Here is a 24,421-nt window from a genome sequence, read left to right on the forward strand (position 1 = left end):
ACTGACCAATAGCAGCACAGCTTACATTCACCGACCAATAGCAGCACTGTTTATATTCTTCTTCTTTGTCTCTGCTGGAGAAATGTCATGACTGAAGTGCACAATCTTTTATTTTTTAAGACCAAAACTTAAATGTTCTTAATTGATTTTTTTAATTTATTGCAAATTAAGCTTTTCATTTCACAAACAAAACTTTTATTTATATTTTGAAGTCAAATTACTTTACTGGCTAAATATTTTTTTTTCTTAACGTTTTTATGTATAGTATGAAAATGTTCAGTTTACAGAGTTTATCTGAATATAATTCAGATGCGGCATGTCAAGAATGAAGATAATGATATAACAAAAAATTGGGAAAGTTGGAAAAATTATAACGGTTAACATCATGCAGCAAAACTCTTGTTCCCTGTTTATCATCAACTTGGTAATAAATTTAAATAAATCATCCCCGTTTTATTCCTCATGTTATTGACTTGGACTCCTGAATGGCAAAGAGCAGAAATTATCCTGATGAAAAGAGCAGGGGTCAAAGTTCAAATGCTCCGTAGCCTTCAGTGAAGTGTTGTGTGTTTGTGTGCAGATGGACAGTTTGAGTCAGAGCAGGAGGGCTGGGGTCTGTCCTGTGGTTATATCTGACATTTATATGTTGCACTTAGACTTGTTCTCATTTCTGCATGCGTGTTCCTTAGTGTAACACATTTTAGGGGAAAATGCAGCCAAGAAAAATCAAATCACTTTTCCACACAGCAGCTGAAGCACACATACAGGCTTGGTTCACCCAAAATAGACAAAGCAGACGTCACTTCTCTTATCCTGATGAAACGCTGCTCCCAATAAGACTAGTCTCCAGAACTTCATTCATAATTTACCAGCTAGCGTTGTGATGATTTTGTTTTGTGCTTGTGCGAACGTCTGCTGCTAGTGAAGGAATAAAAAAATAATCGGTTAAGTTTAATGACAATCTTATGCCATTTTCAGCCTTTCAATTAAAATTACATATTTGTACTTTTTGGAAATTAGGAAAACATGAAGTGAATTTCTGTATGTAAAAAGTTGGAACCAACTAATGTAACGTGCATGTTTGATTACCCACCTGGCCCCATCGCGGTGCGAAGAGGGGGAATTGATAATACCATCTGTTTGTCTGTGCATGCTGTGAACATAACTTGGAAAAAAAATGAGGTCCAGACTTCCATTTCGGTGTGTAGTTATGTCTAGGCACAAGAAATGCTCCTTTTGGAAATTGGGCTGCCGCGTCAAAATCCAAGATGGCTGCCACCACTATGTAAACAGACCACATGTAGAAAACCGTGCTTTCTTGTTTTTATATTCTATAAAAGTTCCTCAAATGACTGGGGTGGCTTATAAATGAATCTATGATGGCCACTATTGCTGGGTTTGCCGTTGCAACTGGTGATGGATAAAAATGCTCCCTCCACTCACCAGGATTTGTCACTCTGCGCTGACTCGGGCAAACAAGAAACGAAAACAAAGTCAATGTATCACTATTTTGAGTGTAAATCTTACCCACTTGAACATCTTGTACCAAAAACATTTTTTACTTGCATTCCCTGTTCAATTCCAGTCCAACAAACGCTTGTCAAAATCTACATTCCCTACGCAAATGCTTCAGCAACGGGGGACATCGGTGGGACGTTTTTCACATCTATTTCTTTTAAAAAGTAGTTCTCACCAGGTTTAATTTTCTTCCTCTTAAACATACATTGTAGTAGCAACATGGAGAGCTCTCCTGTTGCTCCCTGATGATGCTCACTCACATCCACCTAATCTTTATATTTTCCAGGATTTCCAGCTCGTCGCTCGCCATCACTGTCACAAGACAGTTTACAAGACAGTGGTGAGACCAGCTACATTGTATGGTCTGGATACAGTTGACAGAAAGACAGGGGAAAGAACTGGAAGTGGCAGAAATGAAAATGTTGAGGTTCTCCTTAGGAGTGACAAGGATGGAGACGATTAGGAATGAGATCATCAGAGGTACAGCACAGGTTGAACAACTGGGAGATAAAGTTAAAGAGGCCAAACTGAGATGGTTTGGACATGTTCAGAGGAGGGACAGTGGGTATACTGGTAGAAGGATGTTAGAAATGCAACTGCCAGGAATGAGACAGAGGAGATATATGGATGCAGTTAGAGAGGACATGGAGATAGTTGGAGTGAGGACAGAGGATTCAGAGGACAGAGTGAGATGGAGGAGGATGACTCACTGTGGCAACCCCTAAAGAGGGAAGAGCTAAAAGAAGAAGAAGAAGCTTGCCATCACTGTTACAAGACAGTGGTGAGACCAGCTACATTGTATGGTCTGGAGACAGTTGACAGAAAGACAGGGGAAAGAACTGGAAGTGGCAGAAATGAAGATGTTGAGGTTCTCCTTAGGAGTGACAAGGATGGAGAAGATTAGGAATGAGATCATTAGAGGTACAGCACAGGTTGAACAACTGGGAGATAAAGTTAGAGAGACCAGACTGAGATGGTTTGGACATGTCCAGAGGAGGGACAGTGGGTATACTGGTAGAAGGATGTTAGAAATGCAACTGCCAGGAATGAGACAGAGGAGATATATGGATGCAGTTAGAGAGGACATGGAGATAGTTGGAGTGAGGACAGAGGATTCAGAGGGCAGAGTGAGATGGAGGAGGATGACTCACTGTGGCAACCCCTAAAGAGGGAAGAGCTGGAAGAAGAAGAAGAAGCTTTCCATCACTGTTATACTGTTCATAGCTACTGAATACTTTGAAACATCAAGGACACCATGTGTCTTTTATCAGCCTGCTTTAAGTCATCATTAAGACCAGACAAATAAACTAAAGTCTCCTTTAAGTGTCTACCTACATTGTATATGATCCTCTTTTGCAATGGCGGCGCCTGAATAAAAACATTAGTGGGGCGAACATTAATTTCCTTAATCACTAACTGCCCAAATTTTACAAACTGCGTAACATTTTCTGTGGTAAAAATAGGACATATTTTGCTTGGTATTTAATTTATTGTTGTTTTTCTGTTTGTTTTTGTGCATAAACTTGTCAGATTTTTTTTTCTTCCTCCCATGGGTTGAGGTTGTGTCTTGTAAGAAATACAATAGTCCCGTTTAATAAATCAGAGAAATGGATGACTACCGCACCGTCCATTTCTTGGGATCCAACCCCTTCGAAACGGGGATAATTTGACGGCTTGTCTAAATTAATACAACATGCTAAACACTGTTTGGATTTTTTTTTTTTTACTTTTATATAAAGTATAAATAAAAAGTGAAGAAATTATGTTGGATTATATCATCACCAGTTCAAATAAATGTTCCAACCAGGGATTGAACCACAATCTTCTCAAGACCACCACTTTTCCCACTGACCTACATACCTCGTCAGAATTGTTTTGACTTTTTAATTTTTATAGTATATGAATTACGCAAATGTTTTCTTTCCCTCTTGGTTAGTGGTTGGGGGAAGCCATTTATTATCAAATAATTGTGCTTGCCCATTTTTAAACATCATAATGACAACATAAAATACTCAAATAACTGATCAAAAATGTATATACCCTAGTTCTTATTACTGTTTATTGGCTCCTTTAGCATTGATGACAGCTTGAAGTCTTTAGTGATAGTTGTGGATGATACTTTATTTTCTTAAACAGCTGTGGACGCGTGGTTAGAGCAGTTGTCCTCCAATGGGAGAGGTGGGGGTTTGATTCCACCAGCAGTCACATGCTGAAGTGTTCCTGGGCAAGACACTGAACACCTCATTGTCGCAAATGTGTCTATGGGACCACATTTATGTCAAAAGGCCACCACGAGCATGTGTTATGCTCCACGCGTGCATTAAGTCCACCACGAGTGTATTTTACACTCCATGCATGCATTGAACCTCCCATGCGTGCACTATTCAGTGACCACAAGCGCACTGAACATCCCACGAGCACATTGAACGTCCCATGCATACAATTCTGTGACCACGAGCACATGAGTTGCAGCTGTCTGCGCTCTCGGTGTATCTGGGAGTAGTGGCGCCGAGGTTAGAAGATGGGCTTGTGATCCGAAAGTCGCAGATTCACCTCCCGGTACCGTCAACATCAAAATATCAAAATGTGGGTGGAAAAGGTGAAACACCCACACCTCCCTCCACCCTCATTCACCCCACTCTGGGCCCCTGAGCAAGGCCCTTAACCCCCATCATCTGCTCCCTAAACAGGTCTCTCTTGAAAATGAGTTCTCATGGCTCAATGAGACTACCTGGATAAATAAAGGGTAAATGAAAAAAAAATCAGTCTGCTTGCTCATTGGTGTACTCATGCGCGCTCATGTGAAACCTTGGGACCAAGTGTAGGAAAAAAAGCACGGAAATGTTAACCCTCGTATGATTGGCCACTTCTTCTATCCCCGCCCCGTGACCCTTGTTGGCGCTGGCTTCAATATGTGCCGTTGTTGCACCACATTCTGTGACCACCATATATTGTGACCGTAGGGGGCGCTGTTGCATTTTTACTTCATACTTTGCAATAGCTGATGAACGCTATCATATTCTGTGACTGTCTATTTCTCCATAATAGTCATGATATTAGTGGTCAGCTGTTACTTTTTATTCTTTGGAGGAAGGAGTGAGTCAGCAGAACTAGTTTAGTTCAATGAAAACCTTGGTTTGTTCAGCTTTTTCTTTCTTTTTCCGCAACAACCCTCTTACGGTCACAATATACGGTGGTCACAGAAATGGTGCAACACCTGCAGTGCCAACAAGGGTCACGAGGCGGGGATAGTAAAGAAGTGGCCAATAATATGAAGGTTAACGTTTCCGTGCTTTTTTTAATTTTACACTTGGTCCCAATGTTTCACACGAGCGCGCAGGAGTAGGTCGAGAGAGCAGATTGATACACCGAGAGCACAGACAGCAACAAGTCGTGTGCTCATGGTCACTGAATTGTGCGCGCATGGGAGGTACAATGCACGCATAGAGTGTAAAATATGCTCTTGGTGGACTTCATGCACGCGTGGTGGACAATGCGCGTGCGTGGAGCGTAACACGCTCGTGGTGGCCTTTTGGCGTTAATGTGATCCCATATGTTTCCCTTCGGTGTATGAATGTGATTTAAAAGCACTGATTAGTTTTTGTAGAGATGTAGTAGAGTGCTGTATTAATGGGTAAATGAGGGCACAGATTGTAGTGTAAAGCACTTTGAGTATCTTGATAAGATAAGCTCAGGCGCTATATAAGTACAGATCATTTACATGATAAAGATGCCCATTCTTCTTGGCAACATGTCTCCAATTCCTGTAAATTCTTTTATGAACTGCACGTTATAGATCTCCCCAAAGTGGCTCAATGATGTTGAGGTCAGGAGACTGAGAAGGCCATTCCAGGAACTTCACTTTTTTCGGCTGTAGCCGTTGACTCGTTGACTTGACCTTGCGTTGTGGATTGACATGTTGGAATGTCCGAGAGCGTCCCATGCACAGCTTCCGAGCTGATGAATGCAAATTTTCCTCCAGTATTTTCTGATAATGTGCTGCATTTGTCTTTCATGAATTCTGGCCAAGTTTCCTGTGTAGCTCACACTTCCCCCAAACATCAGCGATCCATCTCCGTGTTTCACAGTAGGGATGATGCCCTCATGGGCATTGTGACTCCTCCTCAAATGTAACATTCATGGTTGTGGCCAAAAAGTTCAATTTCGGTCTCATCACTCCAAATAACTTTGTTCCAGAAGTTTTGTGGCTTTTCTCGATGCGGTTTGGCATATTGTTAGCGGGCTATTTTGTGGCATTGGCACAGGAATGGCTTTCTTCTGGCGACTCGACTATGCAGCCTATTTTTCTTCAAGTGCCTCCTTATTGTGCATCTTGAAACATCCACACTATTTCTCAGAGTCCTGTATATCAGCTGAAGTTATTTGTGGGGTTTTCTTTGCAACCCGAACAACTTTCCTGGCAGTTGTGACTGAAACTTTTGTCTACTTGACCTTGGCTTGGTTTCAACAGAATCCCTCATTTTCCACTTCTTCGTTAAGGTCTGAACACTGCTGATTGGCATTCTTAATTGCTTCGTATCATTTTCCTGTTTTGTATAGTTCATCTATCTTCTCCTGCAGATCCTTTGGGAATTATTTTGCTTTTCCCATAGCTCAGAATCCAACAACATCTGTGCAATGCTAGATGAAACATGTCAGGAGCCTAGAAACGCATTGACTTTTTATACACACACACTATTTATAAGCAAACAGATCACAGGTGCAGATGGGTACCTCTAGTAACCATTTACATGTGTCAACCTTTGTGTAAACTTTTGTGCACATTTGTATTCACACTAACCACAAAACTGGTTAAATAAGATTTGACCATGTTGGTAAAAATATCCCTCTTTTTGCTTATACTCCTCAGTTTCTGTTCTGGTCCCCTCTGTCTGCTCCAAATGGATCCAAACAGAATATCTCCACTGTTGGACTCAACAGGTTTCACTGCAGCTGTTCCTTTGTTTGAGCTCATGCCAGGCCAAGTGTTAGCAGTCGTGTTAAAGCACTAAAACTATCCGAATGTGTCTGCAGGGCAGAGAATCTGACGCCCAAAATGAAACTCTATTGGAGTTGACTGTTGACCCACTGGACATGTTCCGATCCGCTTTATGAAGGTGGGTCGCTGAATGGTAGTGCCCCATATGTTTCTTCCTCATGAGGGAGTTTTTCTTTTCCACTGTTGCCTTCGTGTTTGCTCATGATGAGAGTTCTGTGATGGAGTTAAATTCAAAGCAGTCTGCTCCTCAGATAAATAGTGTTAAACTATTTTTATGTATGTATGTTTCTGTTCAGTGCCCTGCAACGACTTCTGTTGTGACTTGACGCTATACAAATAAACTGAATTGAATAACAGTAAATTAGTTTTTTTTTAAAAGTGAGAATGAATCGCTAAAAATCATTTTAAGTTCCATTTAAATTTGTCAAAATTGTTGAAGAATACACAGAACAAAATACACAGCAAGATCGGTAAATAAGTAATTTACATTATTTAATAGGAGGAATTACTTTGTGGAGTGATTTAAGTTTTTAGGTGGGACTGTGTCCCCACCTGCCCCTATGAACCGGCCGCCACTGCTCTTTTGTCAAGTTTGCAGGCCCTCATATCATCCTGCTCTTTTCTTTTTTTACCTAAAGCTGTGATTTCGTCTGCTTCACTCCCCTCTCTGTTGAACCGTGCTGTTCAGTCGGCTATTCCAGCTTCTGATTAAGCATGGTAAAAGGATTCATTTAAAAAAAACTAGCCTGCAAAGCCTCAGGGTAGAGAATGACATTAAGGTTCTACTAATGGCAGCGTTCAGATCCAGAATGGGATTTCTGACTGGCAGTCTTGGCGCCCGACTCTCTTCTCTCATTCTGAACAGCTGTAGCATGCTGGAGTGATATGGTATTTTACTCTGGCATGTACAAATACACACATACATACTCCAGGCTCTCCAGCAGAACAGATGTGATGCCCATTTCAGTCCCTGCCAAGCTGCCATGCTGCGTTTCTGGGTTAAATGAGGAACATGTGATGCTTTAGTCGAGAAGGCTTTAGCCATTATATGTATCATCGTGATGCGTAGAAACGGGCATGTCTGTGTGAACGCATGTCGTATAACTCCTTCTGACACGCAGTAATATTATCTATTTATTACACGAATCAGCTTCTGCTGTTCCCGCTGTAAAGATCCACACCTAACACAGCATTTCTGTAGCGCTGCTTCTGAGACTGCAGGGCTCTGAATACGTCTGAGTCATCAAGTTCACAATTCACAGAAACCAGTTTGAAGCTCGGTTCACACTAAATTAAACTGAGATACTGTAACCCCATGCCTTAGTTCAGCATTTGAAATGTCTGGACTCATTCCACTCTCCTTAAACAGACAAGTTTATTTTACATAATCTTATGTTTTGTATTCATATTCTTCTATAAAAAGGTTGTCAGTGTTTGTAGATTACGTAATATGGTAAATATATCTGTATCAGGGTTTGCTCTTTGGCAACTTTTCAAATCTTTGTTTTTCTTTTCTCTTCTTTTTTATTTACATATACTGGCTCCATTTCTGGAGAACAAAAAGGTTCTCGTATACATAATGTTCCATTTTTGTTGTCAGAAGTCAAAAAAGGATTAAAAAGTGTCTTAATAGCCCTACTTTCTCTGTTTTTTTAGCTTATGGTCTTTATGAGCACTATGAGCTTGATTTTGTCTAAGATCAATTGAACTTTTTAATAAAACCTCTCATGAAGTAAAAAAAAAAAAAGCATGCTGGTATTTTTGTCATACATGTACAATAAAAGAAAAGTAGCATTTTTTTATTTCTTGCTAACGAGCCTCCATGTTGGAATCCGGATGCTGTGGGTTGAACATGTAGAACTGGGCATGCAAGCATAGACTTTATGTTTTAGCAGTTTAGAAACCCTCAGAGTACACACTTCTGTTCTGGTCCCCTCTGCTCCAAATGGATCTAAACAGAATATCTCCACTGTTGGTCTCAGCAGGTTTCACTGCAGCTGTTCTTTTGTTTGAGCTCACGCCAGGTTTATTAACCAATTACTAAAATACAAACTTTTTAGTAATATCTCATACCTAAAAAGTGCAGAGGTAAACATAAGCTGACAGAATGTACCTTATATTGGTGACTTTCTCCTGCGTGAAGTAGCTAAAGATTGTCCTAAAAATCTCTGTTTACATGATTTATTTCTTTTGGAAACACTGTTTATCTCTTTAGTGTGTGCCAATTAAACAAGCTGTTCGTTAGTTAAAAAAACCCAATTAGGTTTTTGAAGTAATGGTAACTCTTTATGGCGCTTTGCCACAGTCTCAACTCCATCAGTTCTGCACCAGTTAAGGGACTGTCCTTCCAATCAGCTCGGTTTATGGGACCACCGTGTTTGTGGTTCCAAGCCAACTGCTCTGATGTGACCATTTTCACGTACGCAGCCTTTGATTGGCCAGCGGAGCTACGTCACTGGACGACCCACCCAGCAAAACTGCAAACTCCACTTCAGAACACTCATCATGATGGGTGGCGCCACAAGAAATGATCACAGTAACCGAGAGATATTGGAGATGATGGCACAGCATGGCTACACCAGAACTTACTGTATTTTTTGGACTATAAGGTGCACCGGATTATAAGGAGCAAAATCAATGAAAGGGTCTGTTTTCATACATAAGACGCACCGGATTATAAGGTGCGTTAAGCAGAACAGTCAGACAAGTCAAACATTATTCAACCCATTCACAATAACCACATAAAACTGGTTCGAGGTCAGTAAGCACAACCAGAATTGATAAATATGGTGCACCAGATTCCAAGGCTCACTGTTGATTTTTGAGAAAATTAAAGGATCTTAAGTGCACATTATCATCCGAAAAATATGGTAAAAGCTAGGCCGAGATAAAACCATAAAATTCATGCCCAAAATTCAACTTTTTTTGGAACTATTAAGGACCGCAATGGGCCTGAGAAGAACCGATAAGATGAGAAGTGAGTGGAGTCAAACCTATCTAAAATTAACTATTAGTTGCAGGTATAACTTGTGAAGAGAGGAGCGGAGGGTAACTGCGGATAAACTGAAGAGATGGAGCAATAAATCTTGTCTACCAACTTGATCGCACATCACCTTTCCATTCACACCTGATGAACTTTAGCTAAAGATGAACAATGTTTTCTAAAGCTGCTCTATATTAACTTTTATTTGTTTGTTCTTTATATAATACACCTCATGAATCACTGATGGATTTTATTCCAAGAGCGTTGCTTTTTAAGCCTGAAAAACAAACGTCTGCCCTGTTCTCTATGCTCTGTGTCTGATGGCACGACTAATAGTCAAGTCAACTCTATTTATAAAGCACATTTAAAACTACAGCTGTTACCAAAGTGGTTAGGTAATAAGGTATTAAAAATTAAGAATTATTTAACAGACCGTCACTTAAAAAAGGACCAGACCTTTAAATTGGCAGTTTCCCTTGCATTATAAATACATGCATTTATGCTGATTCCTGCAAATTTGTTTGTTTCAGTGTGAGCTGTGATGTTCCAACCTGATGTCTGCCTGTTCATTTGGCTTTTTTTTTTTTTTTTAACTTCATAATCCAACTTTTCTGTTAGAGAAAAACAAACAGCATTTTTTTTATTTTGTTCCGCAATGTTAATGGGTCCATCTTCTTTCATCCTAGAATGAATAGTTTCTCTCATGCTTGCATCTTGTTTATTTCCTAATAGTTGTGCATCCATTGTTGTAGACAGTAAGTAAATACGTCTAATTAAAGTAAAATCCATTTATTTTAGCGCTTTGGAACCATGTGCTGTTGCAAACATCCTGTGCTTATTTTTGTCCATTGTTCTTATGCAGCCTGCCAACAGCATTACAGTAAAACTGAAACTAATTAAAAACCACCCTGGTAAGGACGCTCAAGTAAATTTCAAGTCAGATTGCATGTTTGGGCTTGATTTAAAAGGGCACTCACAGATACTTTGGGAAATTGTTGCTCCTTGTCTAGCCCAGCGTGCAGTCCCAGCATGACTCCGGCTCACTGTAAATGCTCAAAAGTGCAAATAAAACCATGCTTACCTCTCCACTTCAGCTTAAATCACACATTTTATAAACGTCTAAGCATTAGATTCAGCAGGCTGAGACGCTACGAAGCAGTTTGCTTCGTTTGGATGGCAGCAAAGAAAAGCTTACATTTATTGCTTGCTGCCGAAGAAGGAGGTGGTCTGTTAGCAAAGTGGACATATTTTTAGAAAACTCTTGCAAAGTAGTCACTGGCTATACACCTACAACTCATTAACATTTAGAGACAACCAAATGCAAGATGGCCACCACAGCTAATCCATACCAGCAAACATAAGAAAGAAAAAATATCACTTTTATAGATATTGAGTTAAAGTTTGGTTTGGTTGTTGCGGATAATAAGAGTAAAAGTTTGACACGATGCTTTTTTTCAGGCAGCTGTAGCGGGAATGAAGCCTTGTCAGAGCTCCTCCTCCTTCAAGCCCACCAGACATGACCAATCGATCACAGACGTTTATCAGAACAGCTCAGCAAGTCGATCACAGATAAATAACACGTAACAGGAAAATCCTGACACAAAAAGTCATTTTAACCTGTAAAACTGTTGTAAACATTTTTAACAATGAATTTGTGTTTTATGTCACAACAACTATTTTCATTCACCTCATCAAAGTTCATGCTCTATAATCCAAGTTTAAAAAAATCCAACCAAGTTAAGTCAGGTCCTCTGAATGGTTTCTTTGTATTGAAACGTTCCATATTTCATCCAAAGGACTTCATCAGTCCGAGGAGCCACAACAAACTCAGTCCCATAAGTAGCTTACGCACATAGTGGGCCAACCAGTTTGAGGTTTAAGGTTCTTTGTTGTCATTCGCATCATATGTGGTACATGAGGTGGAATGAAATTGTGTACTCAAGGTCCCAGTTACACTCAAAAATACCAAAAATATGATGTATTAAATAGGAAACAGTATACAAGGATCTAAGATATACACTAAACAGTAACGTAACATAATATGGTGTATTTTGATGGAGATAAGCTGGTTCTGAAGTTCGCCCTCTCCCCCGTTGACTCCTCTGATGCAGTCGTTGCTAAAGTGGTTCAAATCACCTAAGTTCACGCTCAATAATCCAGGTAAAAAATCCAACAGAGTTAAGTCAGATCCTCTGGATGATTTCTTCTTGTATAAATGTTTGGTTTTTCATCCAAAGGACTTCTTCAGTCCGAGGAGCAACAACAAAACTCAGTCTCATAAGTGGCTGAACCACTTTGCCCATGGCTGCCTCAGAGGAGTCGACGGGGGAGAAGGCGAACCCCAGAAACCATCTTATCACCAGAAAACTGGTTGGCCCACTACGTGAATAAGCCACTTATGGGTCTGAGTTTGTTGTGGCTCCACGGACTGATGAAGTCCTTTGGATGAAGGACGAAACGTTTCAACACAAAGAAGCCGTCCACAGGCCCTGATTTAACTTTGGTGGATTTTTATTCACCGTTTATCTAAACTGAACCAAGTCCTCTTTGAAATAAATTTCAATGTATCACATGGTAGTAGCCGAGAGTAATTCACTTCAATACTCACAACTAGTCCTGTCACGATAACAAATTTTGCTGGGCGAATAATTGTCTCAGAAATTATTGCGATAAACGATAATATTGTTTGAAAATGGACAATAATTAGTAATTATCAAATTTAAGAAGAAATTTTGGTTTAGTGTTGTAATTTTTTTGACCACCGGATGGCAGTATAAGACTGTTTGAACCAAAGGATGGATAGTGAGGGAGTGAGCAGTGTGTCTCTTTTAAAAAATTGGAGGGAGGCATGGGACGCTCATGTGGTTTGAGCTCTTTAGCATAGCATTTGTCGCACAAAGCTTTTAATAAAAATCATTAAACAAGTTCTCAGCTTCTTTTTGCAGAGAAAAACGATGTTTTACACGAAGGCACGGGTTTCAACCATGAATTTTGGAGCTTCGACAAGACGGATGTTTTTTTTTTTCTCAGAGCTCGGCCTGTTAGTTAGCGTAGCTCGTAGCTTAGCTTCTCAGCTTAGCTGCTTTTAACGATCCAAAAATGCAATTTTGGATCGTTAAAACCGATTTTAAAGAGAAAAGAGAGAGGGAGGGGACGGTGAAAAGCACCGGAGTTGTCATCCAGTGTCTTCAGTAGAAAGAGAGAAACACGAAGATACGATAAAGCCGATAAATGAAAATGAGGTTGATAATTTTCATTTATCAGGCGATTAATTGATTTATTATTTACTGCGACACGCCTGTTCACAATACTCCTTAAGATTGAGAAGAATATTATTTTTCACCGTTTGCGCAATAAACTTTTCTTTGAGGAATAATTGATTTTAAACTGAGTTGAAAAGTACTTGCCTCTATACTTCAACAGGAAACGATTCAATAAAGAAGAACGCGCGTCTCGACTCTCTGCTTTGGATCTGCGCTGGGCGTTTGTCAGAACGTCGTACAGTGCATGGCAGGACCGTCGCACAGCGCTAAGAACTGGTAAATCACTCGGTAACATTACGTGGTACGAGGCCATACGCTCTGCCACACAAATCTGTCTCCTGCCTCAGTCGGAGCTTTCATTTCACTCCAGGGTGGCCACACATACATTTTAATCAGCCATTTGGCCAGCCAAGCTGACAACCGCTCAGCGACAGAAGACGATAAGGGTGATGATAAATCACAAGCTTCGGCTGAGTTTGAGGACGCCTGCCAGTTGTAGACTTTTTCCCACGATTCGTGAAGCCTTTCCAGAAAACGGGATTACCGTTCCCTTTCTTCATCGTCCAACTTATTCACAAGACGGCTGTGGAGGAATTGGACGACGTGCTGCATCTTTGCGTGCACAAAAGTCGTTAATGACCAGCTCGGCTCAGTTTTAATGCAGAGCAGAAATTTGTGTTTGATCTGATTTGCAGTCAAGCTGTTTTGAAAAGGCCGAACCTGAGTGGAGTCTGCAGCTGTGTAATGATTCCATGTGAGGCAATCAGAAAGAGGAATATGCGCTGGTGGGTTTTTTTTCCTCTTTGGTTGCTGTGTTGGCACTGTGCTCTGGAGGCTGAGCCATGGGGATGCTTCAAGCAATTTGTGTTTGAAAAGAGGAAAATAAGTTCTCGTAATATTGGGTGACTAAGCCCAGTTAGTCGTAAAGTTTCCTCACACACTGGGAAATGTTGCAGATCCATCAGGTGCCTGCCTCACTTTTGACTGAGTTTCCAAAAAAAAATGGCTCCGTCTAACTTTTACTCCTTTCCTTTAGTTTGCGACTCTTAGCGAAACGTTATGGTTTGATTTTACTGAAACAGAAAGAAGTGGGGTTCTGTGGAGTAATCGTCTTACCTGTTGTAGATATGTAGTTGGACAGAGTCAGCGTTGAGAAGTACAGTTCAGGTCTGACGGGACTGAAGAGGTAAAGTCTTGCCCAAGCGTGGTCCAGACCAAAGTCCACTGCTGCTGCTTTAAAACAACTCCCATCTTCAGAACGTGTCCAGATGTGCAAAACCTGCTACAACTGTCATTATCAACTGGTGGCCCATGGGCCACTTTAGGTTTGTTAGAGGGGGATTTTCTGGCCAGTAGGTGTGAAATTATAAAACTGAAACCATCTAATGATTTTTAACATTTATTCATACTTTTACATTTTAAGACAAAATAAGACTGGATTCCATCCATCCATCATTTTATCCACCCATCCATCCATTTACCCATCCATCCATTTATCCATCCATCCATCCATTTACCCATCCATCATTTATCCATCCATCCATCCATCCATTTATCCATCCATCCATCTATTTTTCCATCCATTTATCCATCCATCCATTTATCCATCCATCCATCACTTCATCCATTTATCCATCCATCCATCACTTCATCCATTTATCTATCATCCATCCATCCATCATTTATCCATCCATCCATCATTTTATCCACCCATCCATCATTTATCCATCCATCATTTATCCATCCATCCATCCATCCATCCATCTACTTTTCCATCCATTTATCCATTTATCCATCCATCCATCCATCCATTTATCCATCCATCCATCATTTTATCCACCAATCCATCCATTTACCCATCCATCCATTCATCTACCCATCCATCATTTATCCATCCATCCATCCATCCAGGCATTTATCCATCCATCCATCATTTTATCCACCCATCCTTCATCCATCCCACCTTTATCTATCCATCTATCATCCATCCATCCATCTATCCATCCATCCATCCATCCATCTATTCATCCATCCATCCATTTATCCATCCATCCATTCATCCATCAATTTATCCATCCACCCACCCATCCATCCATCTATTTATCCTTCCATCCATCCATCCATCCATCCATCCATCCATTCATCCATCCATCCATCAATTTATCATCCATCTATTTATTCATCCATCCATCCATCCATCCATCCATCCATCATTCCATCCATCTATTTATCCATCCATCCATCTATCCATCCATCCATGTATTTATTCATCCATCCATTTATCCATTCTTCTATTCATTTATCCATCCATCCATTATCTTTACCTGTTTCTTCTGTTTCAGGTTGCAGGGGGTCACTGGTGCCCATATCCAGGTTGCAAGTCCATCACAGAAGACTAGATTCATGTAAAGAAAAAAAAAAAACAGAAACAATTTTGCCAATATTTTAAAAACTAAAACAATGAACTGTGCAGGCTTATGTTTTTTTTTTTTTTTTTAAACTGTGGAAAAATTGAGTATCCTACTTTTAAGAAATAAAACAAAGTTAAATTGAGTATAATTTACTCTGTGTATTAGTACTAGTATCCACTTATTTCCAAAGGAAATTACAGGAAAATGCGAAAACTTGTCCTTTTTTGTTTTTGGGCGTAACATCCTATAAAATTCAGTTTGATGTCAGTTTTGGTCAAAGCTTCAAAGAGTCACTGCAGAGGGACCAAAGAGCCACGTGTGACTCCGGATCCGCAGGTTGCAGACCCCTGCTTTAGCACTAGACAGTTACATTTGTAGAATTATAAGGGTATTTGCATGTGAGCTAGCGTCTTAGTTTCTTTTACCAGAGCTAGCACCTAGGGCGAAGCTTCTGGAACTTTCCAAGTCAGTAGCATTGAATAGAACTGCAGTGAAATTTAGGATGTTTGACTTTTTAAATGGCAGCATTCCACTTTGGTCTTGGCTTCAATCGTATTAGTTTTTATCTCGTCATCCAGTCTGAACTGAGGTTCTTTAAAGAGCTATCTACAACAGGTAAGATATTATTGTAAGAGCCAGGAGAAGTGAACTTTGACCTCATTACAGACATGTTCAGAATTAGCTTAAAAACAAACTGCAGATGTTCAGGTGAAACACAGTATATTTTATGTTGATGAAATGTTTCATCATAGAAAAATACAATTTGGGGGAAAAAACAGATTTAATAGAGCCCTTTATTATAATAGACATTCGCAATTATTTTATTTAGTTGAGATTATTTTATACAACAGCACATATTTGAATAAATACTTTATTTTACGGGAAAGCTCAAAGGAACTTAGCGAGGCAAACTTCACATTTGAGCCAATCAAATGTTCTTTAAAGGCAAAACAAACAATGTTTTCTAATTAAAAGTCCGTATCGATGAAAATAATTAAAGGTGCACGATACTGGATTTTTGCTCGACGTCATCACGTTGTGCTGGCGCTGCAGGCATCCTTCTCACTGGGTTGTCATAGAAACAGCACCTTTTATATCGGTGAGTTATTTTTGACGGAATGGCCAATTTCCGATATTTAACTTTAACGCTAATGTCGGCCGATACCGATACCATGCCGATAATATCGTGCATCCCTAAAAATAATTATTAGCTTTTTTCATTTCCCAGCAGCCCTAAATTGTTCATAACGTTTATAACAGCCGAACTATCCCTTTAATGTATTACTTTGTCTGCTGTATTTAAAAAAACTAAGGAGCTTTTTTTTATTATTGCCACCTAAATAAACTTAGACACCGCTAAACCATGAATCTAGCTAATAAAAACACAAACATGGCGGTTTAGTGTGCTATCATTAGCATTTTCTTTGAGCTGTGTATTGGAGCTATTTTAAAATAGTTCAACTAAGAACCATACATATCCTTTTCTCATGGGGTTAAAACTTAAATTATTTGTCCTATAACTATTTTTTTCCTTCTTCTGAAATTATTTTTCTGGTTGATTTAAAATCAGCGCTTCGAGCATTACTTCCTGTTTTATTTTGAAGGTCTTTGTTTATTCTTGGATGACTTCCTCTGTAGTGCAGTTGATTGGCTTCACTGTTTCCAGCTGTGTCCCATCAGCTCCTGTCTTACTGTAAACATTCCTCCTGTGTGGCCCAAGTGATACATTTTGGATTGATAAAGTTTTATGTTTGTCTTTTTTTAATTCAGAGGACTTTTATTTGTTTCTGCCTGGAGTCACATCTCCTCAGTTTTAGTGAGTAAATCACCTGTTTGTTCTTATATTACTGCATTTGGGTCCTGTTTTCTGCTACAGTCAGTAATTTTGTATTTTCGTGCTGGGTTTAGGATTAGCAGATTATCATATATTTAAAACATGTTCAGCACTAATGAAGGCAACAAACATGCAGAACTAATCAATGCAGACTTCTGGGAGCTACAGTAAGAAGGAAAAACCAGGCCAGTGTTTGATGAAACCAAGCCCGTTAATGAGCTCCAACAACACAAGACAGAAGAACAACTGAGAATTGCGACGTCTAATCAGCCAAAGTCTTTGAGCTTGTTGACTTCACACATAGTGTGTCGGCACCGCAGCGATCTGTGAGATTACATAAGACATCCAAACAGTCTGTCGACTTTGTCTCCATGGAAGAGGTCCAGAGCAGGAAGGAGGAAACAGCGTCGCTTTGGATCGTCTGCACAAAGGCTGAGTTATCCTGCATCACCCAGAGGACGAAGGATTTATACATGGGAGGGAAGGAAAGGGGTTCGAGTAATCTTCTTCTTTTGGCTTTTCCCTCGTCAGGGTCTCCACAGCGAGTCATCCTCCTCCATCTCACTCTGTCCTCACCAACTACCTCCATGTCCTCTCTAACTGCATCCATATATTTGTCTTGTTCTAGGCAGCTGCATTTCTAACATCCTTCTACCAGTATACCCACTGTCCCTCCTCTGGACATGTCCAAACCATCTCAGTCTGGTCTCTCTAACTTTATCTCCCAGTTGTTCAACCTGTGCTGTACCTCTGATGATCTCATTCCTAATCTTATCCATCCTTGTCACTCCTAAGGAGAACCTCAACATCTTCATTTCTTCTACTTCCAGTTCTGTCTCCTGTCTTTTTGTCCACGTCTCTGTCTCCAGACCATACAAAATTACTGGTCTCACAACTGTCTTGTAAGCTTTTCCTTTGACCTTTGCTGACACCCTTTTGTCACAAATCACACCTGAAACTTGTCTCTATCCACTTCCTGGACTCTCTTCTTCACCTCTTTACCACATTCCCCATTTTCCTGGACAGTGGACCCCAAGTCCATGAAGTCCTGCACCTTTGTGACCTCTGCTCCTTGTAGCCTCACTGTTCCACTGGCCTCCCCCTCACTCACACACATGTACTCTGTCTTACTACGGCTGACTTTCATTCCTCTTCTTTCAAGTGCATACCGCCACCTCTCCAAATTCTCTTCCACTTGTTCCCTGTTCTCACCACAGATCACAATGTCATCTGCAAACATCATAGTCCACGGGGATTCTTGCCTGACCGCATCTGTTAGTCGGTCCATCACCAGAGCAAACAAGAAGGGGCTCAGAGCAGATCCTTGATGCACTCCCTTCTCCACCTTGAAGCTATCTGTCACTCATACAGCACATCTCACCACTGTCCTGCTGTCCTCATACATGCCCTGGATCAGTCTAACATCTGCCACTCCAGATTTCCTCATATTATACCAAGTTAGTTTAAATAATACATCAGATAATGTCTGGTCAATAGATCAATAGGTCAATGGTACTTGTCTTCCAACTAAAAGGCCTTGGGGATCACTGTCAGCTACAACACCAACGTTTAGGTCAGTATCTGTAAAATTAAGAGGCTTATGGTCATTTTCATATTTTTGAAGGTGAATTTACAGTAAAATTGGGTTGACCCTCAGTTGCTGTAAATATAATTACTGTCTGCAGGTTTCATTGAAGTTTTTTGACCAGTGAATTATATTTTGGTTAACAGTCGGTCTCAGGAAGACCATTCACTCTTTGTTTTTGGATGGTGGACAATCATAAGATGTTGATTTTTAGGTAAATTAGAACAAAAAGGCTACGTTTGTGGATATGTTATGGAATATATTGAACTATTGTCTCACAAAGTTCATTTTAACTCACTGATCGGTGAGCTGGGTGACCGATAGACACTAAAACGATGCTTTTTAAACACGAAGACGAACTTTGGAAAATTCTCGTTGCAACAGAAGAGCTTTTAGTAGTTTTTCCCACCAAGGTTTGATGGACTCGTTCCACGAAAGCCATTTTAAAAGCTGATTATTTGATTGGGTCTGTTCCTCAGCTTGGTCGTGGTCCCCGCAGGTGCTTCTCTGCGGATGAATCCTGATAGATCCCCATTACCCCGAGGGTGACCCCTCACAGCTCAGTTCATTAAGCCAGCCACCCAAGTGTCCGGGACTCCAGTCCACATTTAATCACAGCTTCCATCCTCTTGCCAATCACAATTAGATCCTGATAAGCCTCCCAAGGATGGCACCCGAGGGCTTTCACACACAGACAAAAGGTTAATATGTGAGCAGCAAGGGCCCAGCTACGGGACCAAAGGTCACCTGATTGAATACATGAAGTAAGATGGTGGGGCTTGGCAGCAATTACAAACTTCATCAGTATTCATGTGTTTCTCTCATGGCTAATGGCTACATTACTTTGGAAGAGGTGTGCTGATTGCGTGTGGCCCTTTATGGGAAATAGCTTGTGGTGAGTGTTTAGGAGGCTGGAATTGAACTCTAATTTATTTACGATTGTCTTTTAAAGTCTCCACACATGCAGCTGACTGTGAACACGGCTGGTTGGTATTCAAGAGAACAGAGGGGGGAAAAAAGACCTTGATGCATCTCTCTGCTCCGGCGGTGAAACTGCTTGATACATTTAAAGCAAAGTATTGGTAATGACCCAGAAGATGTTGACTTCCAAGATCTTTTATTAAACACATTAAAGTATATTTAAAGTAATAATCATTCAATAAAAATGTTAGCTTTTATCAAAACACAGCTTTCATCTAAATGAATGACTGTCGACTCAATTTGAATAACTAAGTGAAAGGGTTAATCATAATTAATGAAAATATCTCAAACTAAATATAAACTAGATAAATTGCATTTCCCTCAGAAATGCAGTGTGAATGATTATTGCTGAAGAGCTTGCTGAAAAACAGCTGAACTTAGCTAAAGAACATGCTGAAATGAAAGAACAAGACTAAATTAGCAGAAAAAAGCAGAAAGAACACGTTTGCTGAATTAGGTTTAAATGAGCTGAAATGAGCACAAAAATTAGGAAATTAGCTAAATTTAAAAAAGAAGCTAAAATTAGCACACACAAAAAAAAAAATCTAAAACATAGCCGAAAAGACAGAAAGAAGCTTAACGTATGAGAAGGAAGTAGAGCTGAAATGAGCTAAAAAATGTGCAATTAGCTGATAAAGCTAAAATTCACATAAAACAGCTAAATAGTATCTGAAATAGCAGAAAAACTGAAACAAGCTGAAAAAAGCTTAAAGGATCATAACAAGCTGAAATTAACAGAAAGAAGCTCATTAGTGTGAAAGTAGCAGGAATAACTAAGAAAAACTTGAATTAATCTGAAAACAGCTGAAATTAGATAAATTATAAAAAGTTTGCTAAAAAGGTAGAACAAGTTTAAATTAGCCAAAGCAAAAAGAACATGTTTGCCCCATTAGGTTGAAATAAGCAGAAGTTAGCAAAAAAAGTAGAAATGATCTGAAAAAAGCTGAAATTAGGAAAGAACAGTTGAAAAGTAGCTAAAAAAAAAAAACAGAAGAAAGCTGAATTTGCAAAAATGATGTGGAGAGAGCACATTTTAGTTGAATTTGGCTGGAAAAAGTTAAAATGAGCACACAAAAAAAAAAGTGGAATTAGCTGAAAAAGCTTAAATTAGCATAAAACAGCTATATAGTAGCTGAAATGGTTTAAAAAAAAAGATGAAAAAAGCTGAAAGGAGCATAACAAGCAGAAATTAGCAGAAATAAATTAGACGAAGCACAAAAATGTTGTAGTTAGCAGAAATAATCTAAAAGGAGCACAAAACAGCTGAAATTAGCTAAAAAAAATCTGACAAAATGTTTAAATTTGCACAAAGAAGCTGAAGCAGAGCTGAACGTTAAGCTGAGAACATACTGAGACAAGCTAAACAGAAAAACAACAGAATGAATGCTGACTCAGCAGCTCTTGTATAAAACAAAACGGTTTTGGACTTTAATAAAATGTAAATACAACAAACAGCTGCATGAAAGCCTCTGTTCGAGATGAGTGAAGCAGATGTTTTGCAGTAAAAGTTGGATGTTGGAACTCGCTTCATCTCCCTCGCCCCGACGGTCTTCTGCTTAGCAGAGGCAGCTCCCACCAGCTGCTGATCGGTCTCTTTCAGCTGGAAACGTTTAATACGATTTCACTGCTCGTGGTTCCAAAATGTTTGTTAGGTTCTGCACAGCTTGCACATGGTGTGGTTCTTGTCCAGGTTCTTGCTCCTTCAGCTCAGAAGCCAAAAGAATCCCAGACCCATGTATGTCCATGGTCACGTTATGATGCATCCAATAACTGGATTTGAACCCCCAACTCTAGTCTTTGTGGTCCCTGACTGATAAAACGTGGATGATCTCCGTACTCAAAATCTCGTTTTATTTACTTGTTTTTTCTCTACAACTTAAATTTTGACGCAGTTTTTTGTGTCTGTTGAGTTTATTCATCTCACAAAGTAAATGCTCTTCCTGTCTGTCTTTATTTTTTTCCTTCGTTTCCTTTATACGTTCTTTCTATCCTACTTTTATTTCCTTCTTTCTTTCCTTTACTTCCTACGTTATTTCCTTCTTTATTTCTTCATTTTTTTTATTTCCTTCATTCCTTTATTTCCTACTTTATTGCTTTCTTTATTTTCTACTTTATTTCCTTTTTATTTCTTTATTTCCTTCTTTCCTTTATTTCTTTCTTTCCTTTTATTCTTTATTTCCTACATTCCTTTTTTATTTCATTTATTTCCTACTTTATTTTGTTTATTTTTTTATTTCCATACTTCTGTCCTTCTTTTTAACTTTATTTCCTTCTTTATTTCCTTTGTCTTTCCTTCTTTATTTCCTACTTTATTTCTTTCTTTATTTCCTACTTTCCTTCTTTATTTCATTTATTTCTTTATTTCCACATTTCTGTCCTTCTTTCTTTCCTTAATTTTTTTTATTTCATTATTTCCTTTTTCTTTTTTCCTTTCTTTCTTTCTTTCTTTCTTTCGTTTATTTCTTTATTTCTGTCCTTCTTTTTTAACTTTATTTCCTTCTTTATTTCCTTTGTCTTTCATTCTTTACTTCCTTCTTTCCTTCTTTATTTCCTACTTTATTTATTTCTTTATTTCCTACTTTCCTTCATTTCTTTATTTCATTATTTCCTTCTTTATTTCCTTTTTTCTTTTTTCCTTTCTTTCTTTCTTTCTTTTGTTTATTTCTTTATTTCCATATTTCTTTCCTTCTTTCTTTCCTTCATTTCTTTATTTCATTCTTCTTTATTTCCTTTTTCTTTCCTCCTTTCTTTCTTTATTTCCTTCATCCATCCATCCAACACATATGATGAATGGAACAAGCAGTAAATCTTAAACGTTTAAATCCTGGAGGTAAAAGTGATGACGGTCACTTTAAAAGAATAAATCGTTCATTTTCCTTCAGTGAAAGACAACAGTGATGACCTCGTTAAGGATAACGTGAGAATCTGACCTCCAGTGATATTTTCTGGATTCTTAACCATTAAAACGGTCACGAACACCTTCCAGTACAGTGAGATGTTTTTATCTTGTATCGATGCAGAAACACGATGGGAACTGCTGCTCTGTGGCGTTGACGTTGACACCGAGTCCGGCTGATTGAGTTTTTTTTTATTATTTTAATCTTGAGCTCGATTCTGTGTTTAACGGAGTCGTTCTGTCTGTCTGCGTCTTTCTGACCTCGCGTCCTGTCGTGTCTCTTCCAGGCCAGCTGGCAGCCGGGACATGTGAGATTGTGACGTTGGACAGGGACAGCAGCCAGCCACGACGGACCATCGCCAGGCAGACGGCCCGCTGCGCCTGTAAGAAGGGCCAGATCGCCGGAACTACAAGAGCCAGACCCGCCTGTGTGGATGGTAAGTGGGGGTGGGGGGGTAGATTCTGGCTTTGCTTGCTTTGTTTAAGGGGCCTCTTAGTGTTTGAGTAGCCGGCGAGCAGCTTCACTGAAATGACTCAGACATGAACATGATGTTCCTGAGGCGGCCTCGGCTGCTGTCCTCCATGTGTTGGCTTTGAAGCACTTTGAGGAAATTCAGTGTACGAACCCACAGCTGCATAAACGGGCAGCTACCGGAAGGCTTGGCTGTTTTTAGAGGCGGTTTGCTCTGGATAAACCTTCAGCGTGGAGCAAAGTGGATCACAAGGCTGGGTTTATGTCAGTAAGACCTGCACCAAATCTATTTACAGTTGAGTCGTTGCAAAAAAAAGTTGCTGCAGGGGAGTTTTTAAATCCCACACCAGCGCATGGGATTATATTTCCTGGGATAGTGACACCATTACTGGGAGAGTTGTTGTGTTTTTCACTGTATCCTCGTGTGTTTTTATTGCAACTCGGTTAGGAAATCAATTGTTTGATAAGTTATTCATTTAGGATTTTTTTAAGGAAAGCATGAATGAAAGGAGAAGAAAGTGTTTCTGTCTTGATGTTTTATGATAAGAAATCAGTAACTAATCAAGATTTCATGCTGTTCAGTTTTGTTTACATCTGAATTAACGAGTTAGTCAAATAAAAGCAGCCAACTGTGTTCAATAATCCATTCTTTTAGATACATTTATTCTCTTAAGTTTAAAACAACCTAAAGGATAACACTATCTCTAATGCACAATAAAAATTAGTCAAAGCAATTATAAATGATTGTTATCCTGCTGATTAAAAAAAAAAAAAGAAGCTTATAGCACATTTTTGGTTTTCTATCGTTACCTTTTTCCTTGAAAAAGCTTAACACAGGTAAAACGACCATGATGACAGCATACTACCATTTTTATGATATCTTCTGTATTTTATCTGAGTGCCCTGGAGGCAGGCTGTCGCTCTTTCATGATGTGGCCTCCAACCGTGGAAGGGGGGGTGGTGTTGTGCGCTCAGGTGAGGGCAGAATAAACGACTCTATTACAGAGCTACACCAACAGTGCACTGTAACTCTGAATGTCTTGTTTTGTCTGGTATTCATCTGTGCTCTCACAGTTAGAGCTCTGGTTTGAGGATGTGTCCTCACTGCTCTGTTGACCCAGTCATACCAGTTCCACACCACTGTATGGTGTGGGTAAATTAGTTAACCGTACTGAATTGATTAGTTGTTTATATGCATGGAGGTACTTGGATAGGTTAAATTAGGGCTGGACAATAATTCGATATCGATATATATCACACTATATTTTTATTCAATAACCAGTGATATGAGATTTAAGCACATTTTCGATATTTCGATATGATTACAGCATTTCACTGACGCATTTGTTTTTCTGTTCAAGTTGAAGCGGCCGCTTCAGTTTCAACCCGAACAGAAAAAGCCATGACACAACTACGTAAGTGCGTGGTGACGTAGATGTTACGCAGAGCTCGAGTCCAGAAGGCGTTAGAGGTAGCAGG

At 39.5% G+C, this 24,421-nt stretch overlaps 1 protein-coding gene across 2 annotated transcripts in view; it reads left to right on the forward strand.

Moving 5' to 3' along the window:
* The window catches only part of tafa5a (TAFA chemokine like family member 5a), a 166,769-nt gene that overhangs the window by 43,478 nt on the left and 98,870 nt on the right, over window positions 1-24,421 (forward strand). For both annotated transcript variants that reach the window (XR_005187704.1, XM_037696067.1), the window contains exon 2: window positions 22,758-22,907. Coding sequence is in view for 1 of the 2 variants with exons in the window: in XM_037696067.1 (XP_037551995.1) it covers window positions 22,758-22,907 (150 nt within the window). In the remaining variant the exon portion in view is untranslated. The remainder of the gene's footprint in view (window positions 1-22,757; window positions 22,908-24,421) is intronic.

This window comes from Nematolebias whitei, chromosome 22, assembly GCF_014905685.2.
Source record: "Nematolebias whitei isolate Nwh7 chromosome 22, NemWhi1, whole genome shotgun sequence".
Classification (NCBI taxonomy): Eukaryota; Metazoa; Chordata; class Actinopteri; order Cyprinodontiformes; family Rivulidae; genus Nematolebias; species Nematolebias whitei.